This window comes from Nymphaea colorata, chromosome 7 (genome assembly GCF_008831285.2).
Source record: "Nymphaea colorata isolate Beijing-Zhang1983 chromosome 7, ASM883128v2, whole genome shotgun sequence".
NCBI lineage: Eukaryota > Viridiplantae > Streptophyta > Magnoliopsida > Nymphaeales > Nymphaeaceae > Nymphaea > Nymphaea colorata.
Window position 1 is genome coordinate 25,391,661 of NC_045144.1, and position 18,179 is coordinate 25,409,839.

Here is an 18,179-nt window from a genome sequence, read left to right on the forward strand (position 1 = left end):
CTCTCTCTCTCCCCCCTCCCCCCAAAGGGCATTAGTTTTACTGGTCGAACATGAGGCACATAAATAGCGGGTTTCTTTTGTGGGTACTATTTTTCGAAAGTGATCTTAGTTGTGGGAAATATCTAATTTAAAGCACTATTGGCTACATGGATTGCTGAAGGAAAAATTGAAGGATGTCAAGCATGAACCAGTGATGGCCTAAAGAAGAAGGGAGCTCGTCTTTTTCTAGGTCAGATTCTCAAAAACTTGTTTAATCCAATTATTTTCATAGTTAAAAAGGTACGAGTCTTTGAAGCTCACAACAGCAACAATTCATGGATAAGCATAAACTATTTAGAAATTTAAAAATGAAAAAGTTCAAAGTCTTGATCAGTCTTTTATGATCCACCAAAGGTGAGACTGTTGATTTTTAAAATCTTAAAGGTTCCGATCTCATCTCAAGTTTGTGAACCTTTTTCAACTGTTTTTCATGTTAAAAGCAAAGACATAGATAGTTTTGAACTTATAGATTCTTAAAGAGTCCCTGCCCATGTATCATATCACAAGAACTTTGCAGACTTGCATCAATTTTCAAAAAAGTTGTCTCATATTTTGCAATGCACTCCAATCTGGTCCTTTCTTTTTAAGATTTATGTTTTGAAAACGTGGTTGGATGACCCGAGGGGCATAGCTCAAATGGGTGGCCTTGGACGCATTACCTAGTGTCTTTCCAGCTCAACCTATGTGGGTCAAGTTGACCCACATGAAATCACATCGCTTGGTATACATCTTTGCATTTTGGGGGCAAAGGGAGAAATCTCACTCTCAGCTCTCGTTTGAGTGGTGGGATAACATTCCTGCTCATCTCAAAACATGGCTGGATAATGATCAAAACATGGCTGGATAATGACCATGGTTAGATACAGGGGTGGATGGACCACTTTACCACTCAATACGCTTAAGTTAAAGCTATGAGGCTTGAACCTTTGAGATGGTTTATATATATATATATATATATATATATATATATATATATATATATATATATATATATATATATATATAAACCATCTCAAAGATTCAAATGATAAACAAACAAGTATGTGAATTAATTTAGTAAGGAATTAAAAAACTGCATAAAACTTTTATGACTTGGGCAACCATTAAACTTTATGGCATAGACAACCATGTTACGTTAATGAAAAAACATCACCCTAACAATATTTACAAAAGGCTTTTTCATTTTAATAATAACAATGAAAATGAGATGAACAGTTATCTGCCCAAAAAATTCGTCGTTGGGTGAAAAAAAAAACCCTTCCATTAGGTTATTTAAAAGAATGAGCCAAAGTGGTTTTCAAAAAGCTGATTTTTTTAGATACCTTGTTTGAAGGTGATCCAAACACCCTAAAAAGTGAAGTTTGGAAAGCAATACTCTGTTTTTCTTCTCAAATGTTGATTTGAAGGTGTGTCCAAGGGCACCCTTAATATTTTTACTTTTTAAGTGGCTCATTAGACATTAATAAGATAAATTGTAATTTAGTAAAGAATATTAATAAATAATTGCAGCTAAACTATTTGTTTATCAAGTTAAATGAAGCTTACTTTAAGCCTTTTGGATGAAAAATGATCAGATGATTAATCTCACTATTCAAGTGGGAGCCGAGGATTAATCTTACTGTTGGAGTACTGTTGGAGTGAGAGCTAAAGCTTTCTCGCTACTCCTCACCCTTAGGATTAAGATCTAATGTAAGACTGATACAGCGATAGAGTCAAAAAAAAATTTCTTGGATACGGGCCAAAATATTATTTTTTAAAATTTATATATGGAATAAGTAAAATTTTTTAAAATTTACAAGTAATTTTTCTTTTTTTTTTAAATAAAGAGAAGCAAAGACCCATGCGAAACCTGCCACATATGCTCTCCAAAGACATCGTTTTAGATATTTGAAACGTTTTTTTTAAATTTAAAAAAATGTTGTTCCGCTTTCTGTAATTATGAGAAAAAAATATGCCTCATAATGAAATTTTGCTTTTCAACCCGAAGTCATGAAGCCTTCATGGCCATGTAACCTGCTAAGGAAGCGCGGGAAGGGCGGTCATGTGAAGTTTTGAAATTTTAAAGGGTAAAAACGTCAAAAGTGCCAAGGGAATTATCACTCCCCAGTCCCTCACGAATGCTGCGTTATCTCCCAATTTGTGGTTCGCTCGCGTCTCTCTCCTTCAGCGCGCAAGCAAAATCTGCTCTCTGCTGTGTGTCCATTTGCCTTCCAAAATCCCAAAAGCTGAGAAGTAGACGACGAGGCGAAGAAGAGATGCAGTGTTTGTTTTCGCAAATTCTCCCCCATTGCGTCTCGGTCCACCGCGACCCCCCGCGAGCCCTCGCGAATTGTCGGTACCCTGCAAGATTCGCCCGCCTTCGCCGGAGCCGACGGAATCGGCTAGGCGTCTTTCTTCCGGTTGGCAATCTTCGCCTTTCGGTTGCTTGTTGCAAGCAGGAATTTTCGACGGATGGGGAAGGGGCCGGGAAGATGGCGGTGAGGCAGCGGGCTTATCCCTTCCACGATATCGAACCCCGGTGGCAGACGTTCTGGGAGGAGAATAAGACGTTTCGCACACCAGATGAAGTCGACATGTCGAAACCGAAGTATTATGTGCTCGATATGTTCCCTTATCCGAGGTATGCCGCTTTTTTTAATCTTCTCGTTTGATCTTTTTGTAGTGTACGCGGTCAGGATAGCTTCATTTTCTGGAATGCTTTCTCAAAGAAATGCGAACAAAGGGTAATTATTTATTAAAATGTTTCTAAGGGCGTACGGTGAATGACTAGACTCGTTTCAGGGCTATTCATGTATTACGTGACGGGTCTTCGAGGTCCAATGTGAATTTCCAGAATTTTAATGCTTAGCTGCTGATTACTTGTTTTCCAAATTCTCTCGTTGGTTTCTTGCGAGGAGTTGAATTTTGACTTAAATTGGCCTTTGTTGTAGTCCACAACTGTTGGTGATCGTGCATGTACGTTCAATGTTGCTTAAAAGAGATGTTGATTCTACAACTAAAATCTGGAGTTGTATAAAATCTTTTCAACCTTCCATGACATGAAAGAGGCTTTAAGTCTTTCATTCTGGAGAAACTTGCGCTTATATAGTTGGGTTTTGATTTTTTGTGTGGATTGAGTTTAATGTAGTCATGTCAACCATTCCTGCTCTAGTCAACATTTCTGGAAAATTGTGCAGTGGAGCTGGATTGCATGTTGGACACCCCCTTGGATATACCGCCACTGACATACTTTCCCGATACAAGCGTATGCAAGGCTTCAATGTCCTCCATCCGATGGGATGGGATGCATTTGGGTTACCTGCAGAACAATATGCAATTGAGGTAACTGTGATGACTTTTCTTTTCCCTCGTTTTCGGGTCTTTCATTTACAAATAGGTGGCGTTTCTGTACTGACCCCTTTCATCTATTCCAGACAGGTACTCATCCGAAAGTGACGACCTCCAGAAATATTAGACGATTTCGTTCTCAGGTCCAACAAGATATAAAATCTTGTATGAAAAAAGTCTTGCTTTGACACATTTGCAAGTGTATGTTGTTTTTTTTTTCTCTCTCTCTGTTGGTTGTTGGAAAGCTGTTTCGGGAAAGTTAATAGTTGCTTCTGGAGGCAGATCTGCTATCATACTCTTATATTTAATTATATCAGACAATCATTATGCACTCCAGTGCAACTGTTGAGAGGATTCCACATAAAGGATATACCAAATCCAATTTAATATCTTCTATTTAGGCGAATAAGAAATAAATGAATTATTTTTCGTGATCTTCTTTCGTAAGTAGCACATGCATGCGTAAGTAAGGATCAATAATTTTCCTCCTTACTGCATACTAGAAAAATCCACTTTTGTGCGTTTATCCACCCCCTTGGCTTGAGAGGTCAGATGCATGATATGGTCTAGGGGACTTGAATGGACAAATAGGGATTGATTAGTTTTGTATGTTGTGATCAGCATGAATTAGGAGAAGTTTTAGGCCAAACTGTAAACAAGCTGGATCTAGGAATAAAAATGACATCCAATGGAACCTGGCCTTGTTCATTTGTGCATTTGATTTAAACTGTAAGGGGCCTGCCCTGACCTTGTGACTCCCAAAAAGAGGTAGCAATGGCGAATTTCTGGCAATGGGCTGAAGCTTGTTGGATCATCATGCTAATGCCACATGGACGTAGAAAACCTGGAAGAATTACCTGCTTTGATGATCCAAATATCTGCTGCACTTCAGATGGGAAGGGCAAAAGTTTCCCAAGTAGTAAATTTGAAGAATGGTTCCTATCCTTGTCTGATTGGAAGTTTGTACTCATCATTTTTTTCATATTAGAAGTTCTTGTTCTAGTTGGGGCGTCGATGTCCAACCTTGGAGGGATGAGTGAGAGAGGGTCTGATCATTTCGCCTCTTGATTCTTAAGGTATTCAACTTACAAGTTGATGAACAGTGCCCTACTAGAAGCACCGCACTGGGACATACACAACATCTTGCCTTTCTGGTGATCAGCAAGACAGTCACTATCCTGGATAAGAACCACCTGTCAGAATGCAGAATGGAGCTCTGATCCATGTATGGGAATCATGAGGAAGGGGGTCAAGACCTTATAATACGCAACCTCCTCTACTTGATAGAACTTGGTTTGTGACAAGAGCCAGGCTGCAGTTGTAATGGGTTTGGTCTAAGTTGGGCCTGTCATGTTCTGACTTATTCAAGACTGAGCTGCTGATCTGGTCTAATATTCACCCTAGGTTATGAATTCAACACTGACTTGTACATACAGAAGTTTTGATCTGTTTGTGATTGAATTACTATATTTCTTCAACTTAATTGTCATCTGTCAAGGCAGGTTACTTATGGAAAAAGTATGCAGAGAGATATGCTGAAACGAGGTGGAAAAGTAGGCAATATGTTGAAATGAAGTGGAAAGTGGGTTATCTTATTGGAGACAGTCCTTTCCTCTTTTTTGCAGTCCATTGAAACCTCAAATATGTAGTTTATTATGGAAAGTACATTCTTTTGTTTTAGATAGGATGTACCATAAAAATTTTAGAAAGTTGCAAAAAATGAAGATAAAATCTGGAGCTTTTTTTGGGGTCTCTTGTAATACTACAATATTATAGTTAAACATTTTGATACTTTCCTATCTCTGGAATACAGGAAGGCATTTTTTTCTTTGTTTTAGAAAATCTTTACGAAAAATATTACAATATTTTCAAGCACTAGAGATATTTTTTATGAGGTTCTATCATAATCTGAGATGCATCATGACTTCATTTCTCACTCTTGATTTCATCAACTACAAAGTTCAATTGAAGGTACTGTTTTGGTTCTCTAATAATGCCTATGCTGACAAGGCAATTATAATCCACTGGATGGTGAAAAAGATAATTCTTGATGGCATTTATAGGAAAAAAGATCTTATGAGAGGCATTTTTTTCCTTTACTAAATTCAATGGTTTTTCAACGTTTTATAATGACATTTTATAAAATGATTATTGAAATTTCTCGCTACAATGAGCACAGGCACATGCAACTGCTAATTGATTCAGAAAACTGCGTAGAAGTAGAATATGGTGGTAAAACATCGTAAAAGCTTTAAATAGCTAGATAAGAGAAAGAGTTTGGTCACCATTAGAAAAAATAACTTTTCATGGATTAGTTACTTCACTTTGGGATGCCAGTAGTGTTTTCGTAAACCATAACCTTGATTTTGGAACTAGCACTCATGTATCTGTTGACTTCTGGTGTAATTATCCACTTCTTTGATACATCTCCCTATTTGTCTTCTCTGCCGTTCTTTATGTAGTGCTTGTGTGTGTATGTCCCGTACCTCAAAAGTATGTTCACATATGTGCTGCCTGCGGTTTTTTGATACTATACATTGCCATGCAGCTGAAGTCTTTAGGTTTCTCTTATGATTGGGACCGTGAGATATCCACGACAGACCCAGAGTACTATAAATGGACACAGTGGATTTTTCTTCAACTGTTGAAAAGGGGACTTGCATATCAGGTTAGCAGATTTTCCTCTTCTTTTTTTTTCTTTCCTTTTTAGTTTGTTCAATGTCGGTACTGGTTGCTAATTTATGAGCCCTAGCTTGCTTAGTTTTCTTCCGCAGCTGGTTGTGATATTATATTTGTATTTGTTCTAATAACTTGCTACTTTTTTGCTAGGCAGAAGTGCCGGTAAATTGGTGCCCCGCACTTGGCACAGTGTTGGCAAATGAGGAGGTGGTGAATGGGGTGAGTGAGCGTGGAGGTCATTCTGTGATCAGGAAGGTGGGTATATTGTTATATTGTGTGTAAGTAATCTCATTGTAATGTTATAAGTTGTTTTGTTCCAAGATGTCTCGGATTTTTGTGTTACTAATATTATAAAATATTCTTGATTTATTCTTAAATCAGCCAATGAGACAATGGATGCTGAAGATAACTGCATATGCTGATCGCCTTCTTGAGGACCTGGATAGTCTGGATTGGCCTGAAAGCATTAAAGAAATGCAACGGAATTGGATTGGTCGATCAGAGGGAGCTGAAATGGACTTCTATGTGCTTAACTCTGATGGAAAGAAAAGTGATCAAAAGTTAACTGTCTATACAACCCGGCCGGACACTATCTTTGGGGCAACGTAAATTACAGTTTCCACTCAAACTTTGTGTGATATTTTCACATTGACTTTTCTGTTTAAAGCACTTCTGGCTAGCCATCTTATAATTTGAAAAGAAATCTCTTTTCTCCATTGTCCAGGTACCTGGTTGTAGCTCCTGAGCACCCTTTGTTGTCATCAATTGTTTCTGATACTGAAATAAAAAAAGTATGTGAATTGCCTTTTAGCCCTATAAATTTTGGAATCTTGTCTACATGGTTAATGTTCATTCATACTTCCTGATATTTTGCTACTACAAACATTTCACTGTTGCAGGTAGAGGAGTACAAAAATCTAGCCTGTAGTAAAAGTGACCTTGAGAGGACAGAGCTTCAGAAGGATAAAACTGGTGTTTTTAGTGGTTCTTATGCAAGAAACCCAGCTACACATGAAGCAATTCCTATATGGGTTGCAGACTATGTCCTGGGGAGGTGTGTATAAGTGTTCATAAATTCTTACTGAAACTCTGTGGTTTCTGATATATGTTGTGCATATTATGTGGTTTTAAGAAATAATGCAAACTTTATGTGTTTTTTATTATCGCCAAATGGTTAGGTAGGCTTCTGAAGATTCCCTTTGTTTTAATTAATTTAAATTTGTGTTTAAGAACCTTTCTCTTTGTTGTTTACTTCATGCAATTTTGGGCCTTTGGCAGTTATGGTACTGGAGCAATAATGGCTGTACCTGCACATGATTCTCGAGATCATGCCTTTGCTGTCAAGTATGAAATTCCAATACATTGGGTTATATCATCAGACAAAATTAGTAGTCCTGGAGAACCTTATTCTGGTGATGGAACTGTAGTGAACTCATCAAGTGCAAGATCTGGACTTGACATCAATGGTCTGGCCAGTGAAGAAGCTGCTGAAAAAGTCATCAGCTGGGCAGAGAGTACTGGGAATGGCAAAAGAAAGGTACTGCTTTCTGGGTTAATTGCTACTTTTTCGGCAGAAATTGTACTTAGATTGTTTCAAATTTTACATATAGGCATAAGTTGAATGGTTAGTTGGATATGTGTTTTGGAGTAGGTAAACTACAAATTACGCGATTGGTTATTTGCACGGCAGCGCTACTGGGGCGAACCCTTCCCTGTCATGTTTTTGGATGATTCTGATGAAATAGTTCCAGTTCCAGAAAGTGAGCTGCCAGTTACATTGCCTGAATTGGATGATTTCAACCCGACGGGAACAGGAGAACCACCACTAGCAAAGGCAATTTCTTGGGTAGGATGTCTTGGTAATCTTCCTGTTTTTATTTATTTCCAAGAAGCTTGCAAGTGTGAATGTTATGTTATTCTGTTCTTTTTAGATTCATGATTTGAGATTTAAGTTCTTGTTTAGAAGGAACAAACTTCCCTGAATATATTTTCTATACGAGCACCTTCCTTTCTCACTAGAGCTTGTGAGTTGTGACTACTCATTTTTTGAGAAGCGAGACTGCAATACATATTAGTTTTACCTGTATTAATGCGTAATATATTATTGTATAAGGCTTTTCCATGTTTGTATGAGATACTGAGCATCATTCCTCTACGCTCTGCTTTCTTTTAGGTAAATGAGTTCATCCCCATCCCTCCCCAGTCCCCACCCTCCTTCCTCTTTAATCAGATGGCTATATACACACTTTTTCTTGCCTCTCTTTCATGTATAAATGTGGTTAAGTTTTAGGATGAGTTCTCATCTGAGATCTATGTACCAGGAAGTTGGAGGATTCCCTGATAGTGTCAGGAATGCATCTAGTGTCTACTTTTAAATCTCAAACTGGGGATTGAGATCATCAAAGCGATTAGGCACGTCCATAGGGTTCCCTATAGTCCAGTTCCACCTGTTTGTCTGGGTAGAGTTAATGAACCCCATTGGGTTCACGGTACTCGTTCAAACTTGTTCTGTGCATAGAATCATTTTTAACTGTTTAATACTTTATTTAGTTAAAAATTAAGATTATTTGCTTGATGTATGATTATGATATCTAAAAATTGATTTTTTTGGTAGTTTACATCATAAATGCATTTTCTAATTGATGTGATCATTTAGGAGCGATCTGTCGTTGATAGTGGATTTCATCTTTTAGGCCTTATTGTGGTTACACTATGTAGTTTGAACTCAGTTGTTTGTTTTTCCTAGGTCCAAACTGTTGACCCTGTGACTGGAAATCCTGCAACACGAGAAACAAGCACAATGCCCCAGTGGGCTGGTTCTTGCTGGTACAAATTGGAAAATTTTGGGTGATTTATTTTTTTTTCTTTTTTGGCTTAAAGAAGTAGTCCTTTAGTGACTCTTTTTGTTTTCACATACCTTTCAGTAATTCATGGATGCATTTAAAATGAACCCAACTATGCCCTTGGTTAATCATTGAACTTAATGGAGATTATTCTACCTTTTTTATGACTCAGATTTTCATGCAGGTACTATCTGAGATTTATGGATCCAAAAAATGCAAATGAATTGGTTGATAAGTCAAAAGAGAGGTGATTTTTCTGATTTGCAACTTGCAATTATTTGTTCCCCTCATACTTCAGTTTCTTACTGGCGACAAGAATTTCCCATTCGTAGGGAAATGTCTATATTTTTGCAAAATTTACAATTGGAAGTTATGTTTAGGTACTGGAGCCCAGTTGATGTTTATGTTGGCGGTGCCGAACATTCTGTTCTTCATTTACTTTATGCTAGGTTTTGGCATAAGGTTTGTGCTTTCTACTGGTATTCTTTACAGTGTTTCCTGTTTTTATCTCTGGATGCAGTTATGTATCTATTGCTGAAAACTGATGTTTTCCTTAAGTTTGTAAGGGAGCTTATCCATGTAGTTTGAGAAATTTATGATGTTTGTTGAATAAGAATATTTTTCTATAGAAAACGATGTCCATTGCTCTGCTCACTGTAGAAATGTATTTCCTTTCGTGTTGGAGGTCTGTTTTATACTTTTCATGTGAAGTACTTTTTTTTTTGGTTGGGGGGAGTTGGGGGGGGGGGGGGGGCACATATTGATGCTATTTCTGTAACTGTTATAAGTTATAACCAGTACATGAATATTGACTTCTCAAATTCTTTTCAATGACCTTCAAAATCTGTTCATTCTTTCTACTGTTTTCTTGTTGGCAGCTAGTATGCCATATCTTACAAAATTTCCTGATGTTAGACATTTCTTTCTTGTCTCATAAACAGTTGATCTCTTCTTTCCTTTTTCTATCTTCATAGTCTCAGTATCGGGCATTTCACACCACAAAAGGGGTGGGGTGCCAGAGATTTGAGTGCGAAGTACTTGTGCAATTGTACATGATTCCTGAGAGGTGATGAGGGACTTTTCATTCTCTTATACAATATCATCAAATGAGGGTTTAAGGGATGCAAAAGTCTTTGGCCTCATGCTGGTTTTGAACGCAAACCTGAGACATTTGGTTGCCTTCACTTTTCCCTTTGGATTTTCTATGAGAAAAGCAAAAAAAATATGTTTTTTTTTTCATGTGTGGGATTCTTGTTGTTATTGTGTTTTTCAATCATTAAAGTTTCTGAGGTTTTCGTGAGAAATCCATTTAAAGAAAATTTTTTTCCTGGAAAGTTTTGTCAAGGATGAGATTGGTATATATTTGTATGTGCATACACAAGTACCTGCTTGCATTTGTAAATGCATATAGGCTCTACATGCACTTTCATATCATGTGTTTATGATTATCAATTTATCACAAAAGCATCTTGATGTTCTCTTCAGCTTCTTGAAAAGAAAATCCTTTTTAAATATATTTTGAGTTTATGTTTTCTGTTTATTTGATCGCATTGTAGATTGTTTTAATCATAAAAATATTATGTTATTTTGATAATGTTCTTGAAATTTTTTCTATTTTGATATTCTCAATATGCTTTGGGAGTATTGCAGTCTGTATCTTTTTGTTTAATTTCGAAATTTTTGGGTTCTTTCCTAGAAAAATGTTAAAAACTTGCTTTGTCAAATTTCTTTCTTTTTTGTTTATATATATATATATATATATATATATATATAAACAAATTCTAGTCCAAATTTTGCTTAGGACAAGATTTATGGCTGTGCTTATAAGCTACTTTACGTGAAAACACTTATGTCTTTCATTTTCTTATTTTATTTTGCTTTGTTGCACTCTCTAATATTTTCAGGTCCTCTATGACATTGGTGTTGTTTCCACAAAGGAGCCTTTCCAGTGCCTTATAAACCAGGGTTTGATACTTGGAGAAGTAAGTCTTCTACCTGGATTCTACCGGGCGCTGATTAACATGTGATGTGTTTCTAACAGCTAAACTATTTAGGTAGAATACACCGCCCTGAGAGACCTGGAAGGAAAGCTTGTATCTGCTGACAGTGTTGAGGATGCTTCTCAATATAAACAAGAAAGGGTTCCAATTGAAAAGGTGGCTTATTGCTGAATATGATTTTAGTTGTTTCAATTGACTCCACTTACCAGATTTCAGGGGATACCTCTATAGCTTGTTTTTATCATATCTATAGCTGATATTCAGTGAACTTGTAGGTTACAAAATCTGGTGATTTTTATGTACTGAAAGGTGATCCAGACATACGATTGACAGCAAAGGCTCACAAAATGAGTAAAAGTAGGGGCAATGTCATTAATCCTGATGATGTTATTGATGAATATGGAGCAGACTCTTTACGCCTGTATGAAATGTTCCTGGGTCCTTTAAGGTAAAATTACTCTTGCATCGAAGTGTTAGACTGCATATTCTCCTGGTATGTCCATTTTACTGTTTCTAATGCATCATACTTGATATTTTCGTGCGACAGGGACTCCAAAACATGGAGTACTACTGGTATTGAAGGTGTCCATAGGTTCTTAGCAAGGACTTGGAGGTTGATTGTCGGACCTCCGTCACCTGGCGGTTCTTATAATAGTGGAACCACCGTAACAGAGGATGAACCAACACAAGATCAGCTCCGCGCTCTTCATAAATGCATTGATAAGGTTATACTCTTGATGGTCTGTACTTTGTTCAGCAACAGAAAGTACTCTAGATTCTAGAATGCCAAAATTGTAGTATGCAGTTTTAGGTCATACTGAACTTGTAATTTTCATAATTCTGTCTCTCTGGTTTGTAATCGCTGTTACTTCAGTCAAGCTTTCCATTTTCAGGCCAAGAGGTGCTTCCTGACTGAGCTCTTCTTTTGGTTCTCATTGCTGGCCTTACTGCTTGATGGGGGGATTTGTGTTAGTGAAAACGCACACTGCATTTTCAGTAACTTATCTGTTTTTTGAACACATCTAATTCTAAACAAGGTTAATTTGGTCTTGTGGACGAAATTCAAGTGATTGTCTGCAGCGTATAGGTTGCAACACTTTTCACCGCAGAACAAATGCTTCTCAAACGTTAGATTCTATGATCAACTATCCTTATCTTAGCAAGTTTCTTAGGGATAAATTCATATTCCTAGCTTAAAGGAAAAAGCTTCTGACACTAAACATGGACATGTATATCTCTTACCTCCACCACTTCCCGTTTCTTGTGAATTGTTTGTTCTATTTCTTTTTCAAATTAAATTGGGTGATTTAGTTGCTTAAGAATCATATCACATGCTTAAAATTGATGTGATCAGTACAATTTTGAGCACCAAATGATGGCTCCACTATGTTAGCCTGTGTTTCCAATACAAAAATCCCAAATTTCCAATATAGGTCTTTAGGGCCGAAAGGCCAATTTTGAAGCCAACACACTTCGTGAAATATTGATTTGTCTGCATGCCCAATGGAAACAAGAACTAGTGAGCAAAACTATGAAATATGAATAATTCATTTTGTTAAAATTACTTCATGAAAAGTAGAATATTTGTACAATGCACTTTATTGCGAACACAAAATAATGTCATGCTAACACCTGATCACCTAAGCTCAGAAACCACTGCTGATAGTGTTCACGTGTATGTTATACACACACACACACACACACACACATATATATATATATATATATATATATATGACCAACGTAAAGTACAGTCAAACAGATAGTTTGGAACTTTCTTGAATAGAAAAGAAAATAGAGAGAATAACCATGCAAGTAAAATGCATCTTATGCAGTGTGGAAACGTTCTATACCTTTATCAAGCAATAATACATTCTGAAGGAGACAACTGAGATAGTGTGTTTCAATTGTCTTTTTTGGACTGTCTCATAAATGCTATATAATATGCACTATTTACATATTTCCAGACCTAAGAAAGTGAATTGGTTTCATGTGTAGGTAACTGAGGAAATACAAGAAACACGCTTCAATACAGCAATTTCTGCACTGATGGAGTTCGTTAATGCAGCTTATAAGGTTTTTTCTGTTGTCCTCATAAAGACTATATGCCTGTTTTTTTTCAAGTAGCTATTCTGTCATTATTTATCATTGGCTGTGTACATTTTGAATCGTAATGATTTTCTTGTCTTCTGTTGTATATCCTTTTTCCTTGCTTCAAGTCAGTGTATGACTGGGTGCATGATTTTATAAATTCAATAATTTCAGTTTGGGTTTGCCATTTGGTATTTCCCACCCAATTAGAATTTTAAATTGTTTAGGTTTTCCTATAAAAGGAATTGTGCTCCGCCATTTGAGATATGCTTGGATAATGAATGAAATTGATTTGAGTCTTCGTCACTAAGTTCTATTCCTTTTATTCTGCAAATTCTGGTCAATCACCATAGCCAGTTCCGCCCCGACCTTTCGGTTGCCTTCCGGCAACTCTGACATTCATTGGAGCTCTCCTCCATGGTAAGAGCGATGGTAGTATCTTATGCCTTATGGCATCTTAGCAATGAATTTTTTGTGCAAGCTTTCCTACAGGTGCCCCAGAAGCTTCTTTTTGTGATATCAATTTTTGTCCCGATCTTTCTAGTTGTGACACACCGCAGCAAATATCATCCTTCTGCCACAAGCATGCTAGTTTCTCACTGCAGAAATCATCCTTTAGATCCTCATGTTGGGTCTGCATCACTTGGACACGTTGTGGACCTTGTTTGGTGCAGTCAATACACTCGAGGTTGAGTGCATAATTTTTTGGACTTGGTCAACTTTGAGCATGTTCAAAACTGTATAGTTTTAGCATCGCCACAGAAAACACATTAAAACCTAAAAAAAAAAACACATTAAAAATGTGAAAAACAGGTCTGCCAAAAAGCGGAAAAAACATGTTTTAAAAAAAGCCAAAATGAAAAAAAAGGTGAAAAAGTGCTTTCCCCTCATTTTTTTCATGTTATATAGTTTTTAATTATCAGATTTTTATTTTTACATTTTTAGCATTTTATTTTTAAACTGTTTTTTGTTATATAAGTAATTTGCCGGTGTGGCGAGAGCACACACACACACACACACACACACACACACACACACACATATATATGTCATTTGTTATATAAGTAATTTTATTTGTCTTTATTTTTAAACTGTTTTTTTTATCAAGGTTACCTTAATTTCATACAAAATTCAATGTTTTATTAAATAAAATAAGGGGGAGAGAGAGAAGATGGAAAAAAGAAGAGGGAAAGATAGGAGAAGGAAAAAAATTAAAAAAAAAAACAAAAGAAAAGAAGAATGGATGTGGTCAGCAGCACCCAATTTGGTTTGACCGAGTCGGGTACCATGCAGAGCCGCACCCGCATCGGTGCGGGTGCGCCACCATAATTGGCGCACTCCATGTGACTTAGGTGTGTATACGTATGCGGGCAAGAAAGGGACCCTTCCATGCTTATCTGCATTTTGTATTGTCGTATATTGATAATTTTTTTTGTTATTTTCTATTATATATGTATTCTTTTTGTTTTATATATGTAAAAGATAGGTTTGCCCATGTCCCTTCACCCATTATTTCTTGAAATTGCTCCAAACCCTATCTGTACCCATGTGACATCGGTCACAGGTGACAAACATGAAATGCCAATTTTACAGACCTTGTATAATAATCAAAGTGTATTTACTAAGTCAACTTAGAAGTCCTTAGTAATAAGTCTAAGTAAAACTTCAAGTACATGATTCTAAAATTCAAGTCCTTGAATAGCAAAGCCTCTATACTAATCAAAGTAAGTGGTAATGTATATCCTCAAATAAAGACTTGAGCGCTTCACTAAGTTTTTTTAATGTTTGGTACTAGGTTCTCTTTCTCCACTAAGTTCTTGTATGGTGGTTTACAACCGATGCTGCTGTTGATCTTGGTGCAACTTCCTCATCTTTAGAGTTATGAATGATTAATTTTCTAGTGTATTATCTTGATCTTTAGCAAGAGCAATATTTGGCAAAAGGTGAATTTGAGTTGTCAACTACAACCTTTTGTTCTTCTCTGGGTCAACCCTTTGTAAATTGTCGTCTAGATCAGATTTCTTTTTCATGCAATGCATGGTGATATGAACATAGATCGCTATTTTGTTGGCCAATCAGATGCAACTTAAATGTATGGAGTCCACCTGGAGATACTGTAGTACAAGAAAAAACCATGTTGATTCTTTTAAACATGTCCGACAGTCCTGATGCACAAGATTATCAAATCTTCTAGTAAATCCATCAATTATCAATTTTAAGTCGCTGATTGACAGAAGGAAAAAAATGTCTGGACGGTCTAGTCATTATTTTCTCAAAAGAAAAAAGTACTCTAGAGTTTAAATTTTATACTTATGACAGCAAAATGTGAAAAACCTTCAAACAAAAACAATCTCCTAACACGAAGTTGGCCCCCAACCACTGTTGTTCTCATCAAATATACCAAAGCATCCTGACACAGGACAACTAAGAGTCTACCAGTGTCAGATATGAGGGGCTATTAAAGTCTATGATAAAGAAAAGGGGGAGGGGCTTTTGAACTCTTTCTTCTGCCAGGTCTTTATTGCATGATACAGTACCATGTCGTATAATATGGTCAGTATGCCTACGTCACACCCCAGTAATTGTATTGTCTTGGTTTTCAAAATAGTTGTTTCCTAAAATAACATATCATATCATACAGGACTATTACACACAACATCTTTCATTTTCTATGAATGCTTTAACTATATATACTTGCTTGTTGTGCCAACTGGGATGTATGAAAATTTATTTGCCATTATTGACATATTTATTTGTATCTCTGGCAGTGGGATAAACACCCAAGATCAGTTATGGAAGCATTTGTTTTGTTGCTTTCACCTTTTGCACCTCATATGGGGGAGGAACTCTGGAATCGTCTGGGCAACTGCAATACACTGGCATATGAGTCTTGGCCTAAGGTAACTATTGGCTCATTAGGTTCTAATTTACTGTTTTTCACACTTACCTACTTTTATCAACATTGAAGTATGTTTTACTCTATGTCACATGGGTATGGGTGCGGGTTTAAACCAAGTTCAATAATCACGGGTATGGATATGGCCATACACATACATACACAATATAAAATAAGAAAGAAAATTACATTCATAAGGTTCTAAACAAACCAAAAATGCACCATTCACCATTGTAGTCAACCTACCTGTTGCGGAAAATATGGACATCACCACTGCTGGAAATTGAGCAGCTCGCCGAGAAAGTCATTGACTTGCCAGGCAGCGGAGAGGTCCAGTGCCGCACAGGGAACTCAACAAAGAACAGCAGCCTTCGTCTGAACGAAGACTGCTGTTTACTATGTATAAACGGTAAAGATGGTAAATGAACCCCAACATCTGAGGATGTTTTTCTATACATCTGTGACCTGAAACTTGTCTAGTCCAATTCTGTTATTCAATATTGAATCATGATGGTGATGACGATTATTTTTAGATGTACATTTTCATGTGCTTGAAACCGAGTGTCTTGATCTGCCTGTATTTCATGATCTTGGTGTTGAATGACAGGCAATGTCCGAGTACTTGGTCAATGAAAAGATTGTTCTTCCAGTTCAAATCAATGGGAAAACAAGGGGTACACTGCAAGTTGAACCAGAAATTACCGAGGATGAAGCTTTTATGCTCGCTGCCCAAGATGGTAAACTTTCTAGATATTTAAATGGTGGCGTTCTGATAAAAAAGAAAGTGTACGTTCCTGGCAGAATTTTAAATATCATTGTTCAGCAACCTAAGTAGAAATGCTATACTAGATACCGTTTTTCTTTTTCTTTTTTTCCCCATTTTTTTTCGGGGGCGATATTTTCTCGCTGTATGTACTAGATGAGTCATGTTTTGAGGAACTTCATGCAGCCAATTTTTGTAAAGATACTGCGAGAACAGCTTGCTTGACAACCAATAAAATGTATTTTGTCTTCTTTCCCCAGACTATCCACTTTGGCTATAAGATGCCATTCTTTGTTAAAATAAAACGATTTCGTGAATATGCAAATCCTTTATTGGCCGAAGAAATCAAAAGTGTTTAGCTTCCAGAGTTCCAGCAAAACCATAGCGTAGAATAAAGGACAGGAGCAGTGATATATGAGGCAGAAGCAGGAAGCAGATATTCTAAAAAATATTACATTGGGACAACCAATGGGATTAAGGAGGCAGTCTGAAGTGAGAAAAAACTCAGTGGTTGTGGGCAACAGGTGTTGCCTCCCAGACTCCCAGTAACTCTGCGGCTAACTGTCCCAGAATGTGATGTACACAAAAGGTAGAGCTGTACAACGGCAGCTCGAGCTTGACTTGATAAGCCGATCACAGCTGAAGCTCAACTTGCTTAAGCTCGTTTATCAACTCCCCATTTGACCTAATCTCTTTCCTTCATGTTAAGTTCAAAAATTGTTAAAAGAAAAAAAGAATGATAACCTAGATTAAACGAGCTTACTTGAATTTAATCAAGTTGAGTTCATGTAACTAGAACTCGCCTCATTTATAAGCTCAAGTTTTCTGTCAAGATCGAACTCGACTCGTTTAACAAAGGAGTTGAACTTGAGTCGAGCTTAACAAAACGAGTACGAGTTGGCTCGGCTCATATTGCAGTCCTATATGTAGGGATCCGTAGGATCAGATTTAGATCTGCTCAAATTCATCCAAGGTCAGAAATCGGGTCCAGGTATGTCGATGCTGAAATGACGGAAGATTAGGCATCAGTTCCATCAGGTGTAGCACGATTAGCTATTGAGTTCTTGACTTCCTTTAACTTTAAACAGTTTCGAATTGTATCCAACTAGGTCGTGGATTTAAATCTAAATTTTATGGGACTCACTAATTAAACAAACAGCAAATTTTGGCTCTATGGATTTCAGATCCACGTGAGTCAGACCTCAGATCCAAGAAGATTTGAATCTGAGGTACATCTTACCCTTCCCCACCACCAGTATGAGGTTTTGTTACTTAACATGGACTTATTAAACGGCGGTACTACAATCTTCACCCTCTGTTGTTAGCGATGGCCTGTGCCAGTGAAGTATTCATTATGTACTCTAGTGTTAAGAAAATTGGAATCTTAATTGAATTGGCAAACTTCGACGATTCAGCTGAGTGAGTGAACCAAGAAAAATGCCGTTGTATTTATTTTTGTAAAAAGTAAATGATTTTTTTAATAAAATATTAAAAAATTTAAAAAGGATGTGTACGCCTTATCAGCTATCTAATGAATGATC

General features: G+C 36.9%; 1 protein-coding gene across 1 annotated transcript; it reads left to right on the plus strand.

Moving 5' to 3' along the window:
• The first annotated feature begins 2,176 nt into the window (after window positions 1–2,176).
• LOC116257587 (leucine--tRNA ligase, chloroplastic/mitochondrial) lies at window positions 2,177–16,897 on the plus strand. Its single transcript, XM_031634489.1, has 20 exons — window positions 2,177–2,659; window positions 3,216–3,360; window positions 3,453–3,509; window positions 5,915–6,034; window positions 6,196–6,300; window positions 6,427–6,650; window positions 6,770–6,836; window positions 6,945–7,099; window positions 7,324–7,582; window positions 7,697–7,891; window positions 8,792–8,871; window positions 9,073–9,135; window positions 9,269–9,350; window positions 10,793–10,870; window positions 10,943–11,044; window positions 11,164–11,336; window positions 11,436–11,613; window positions 12,887–12,964; window positions 15,748–15,879; window positions 16,483–16,897. The coding sequence occupies exons 1-20, from the start codon at window positions 2,295–2,297 to the stop codon at window positions 16,708–16,710; spliced, it is 2,886 nt and encodes a 961-aa protein (XP_031490349.1). The 5' UTR covers window positions 2,177–2,294; the 3' UTR covers window positions 16,711–16,897.
• Window positions 16,898–18,179: the final 1,282 nt, after the last annotated feature.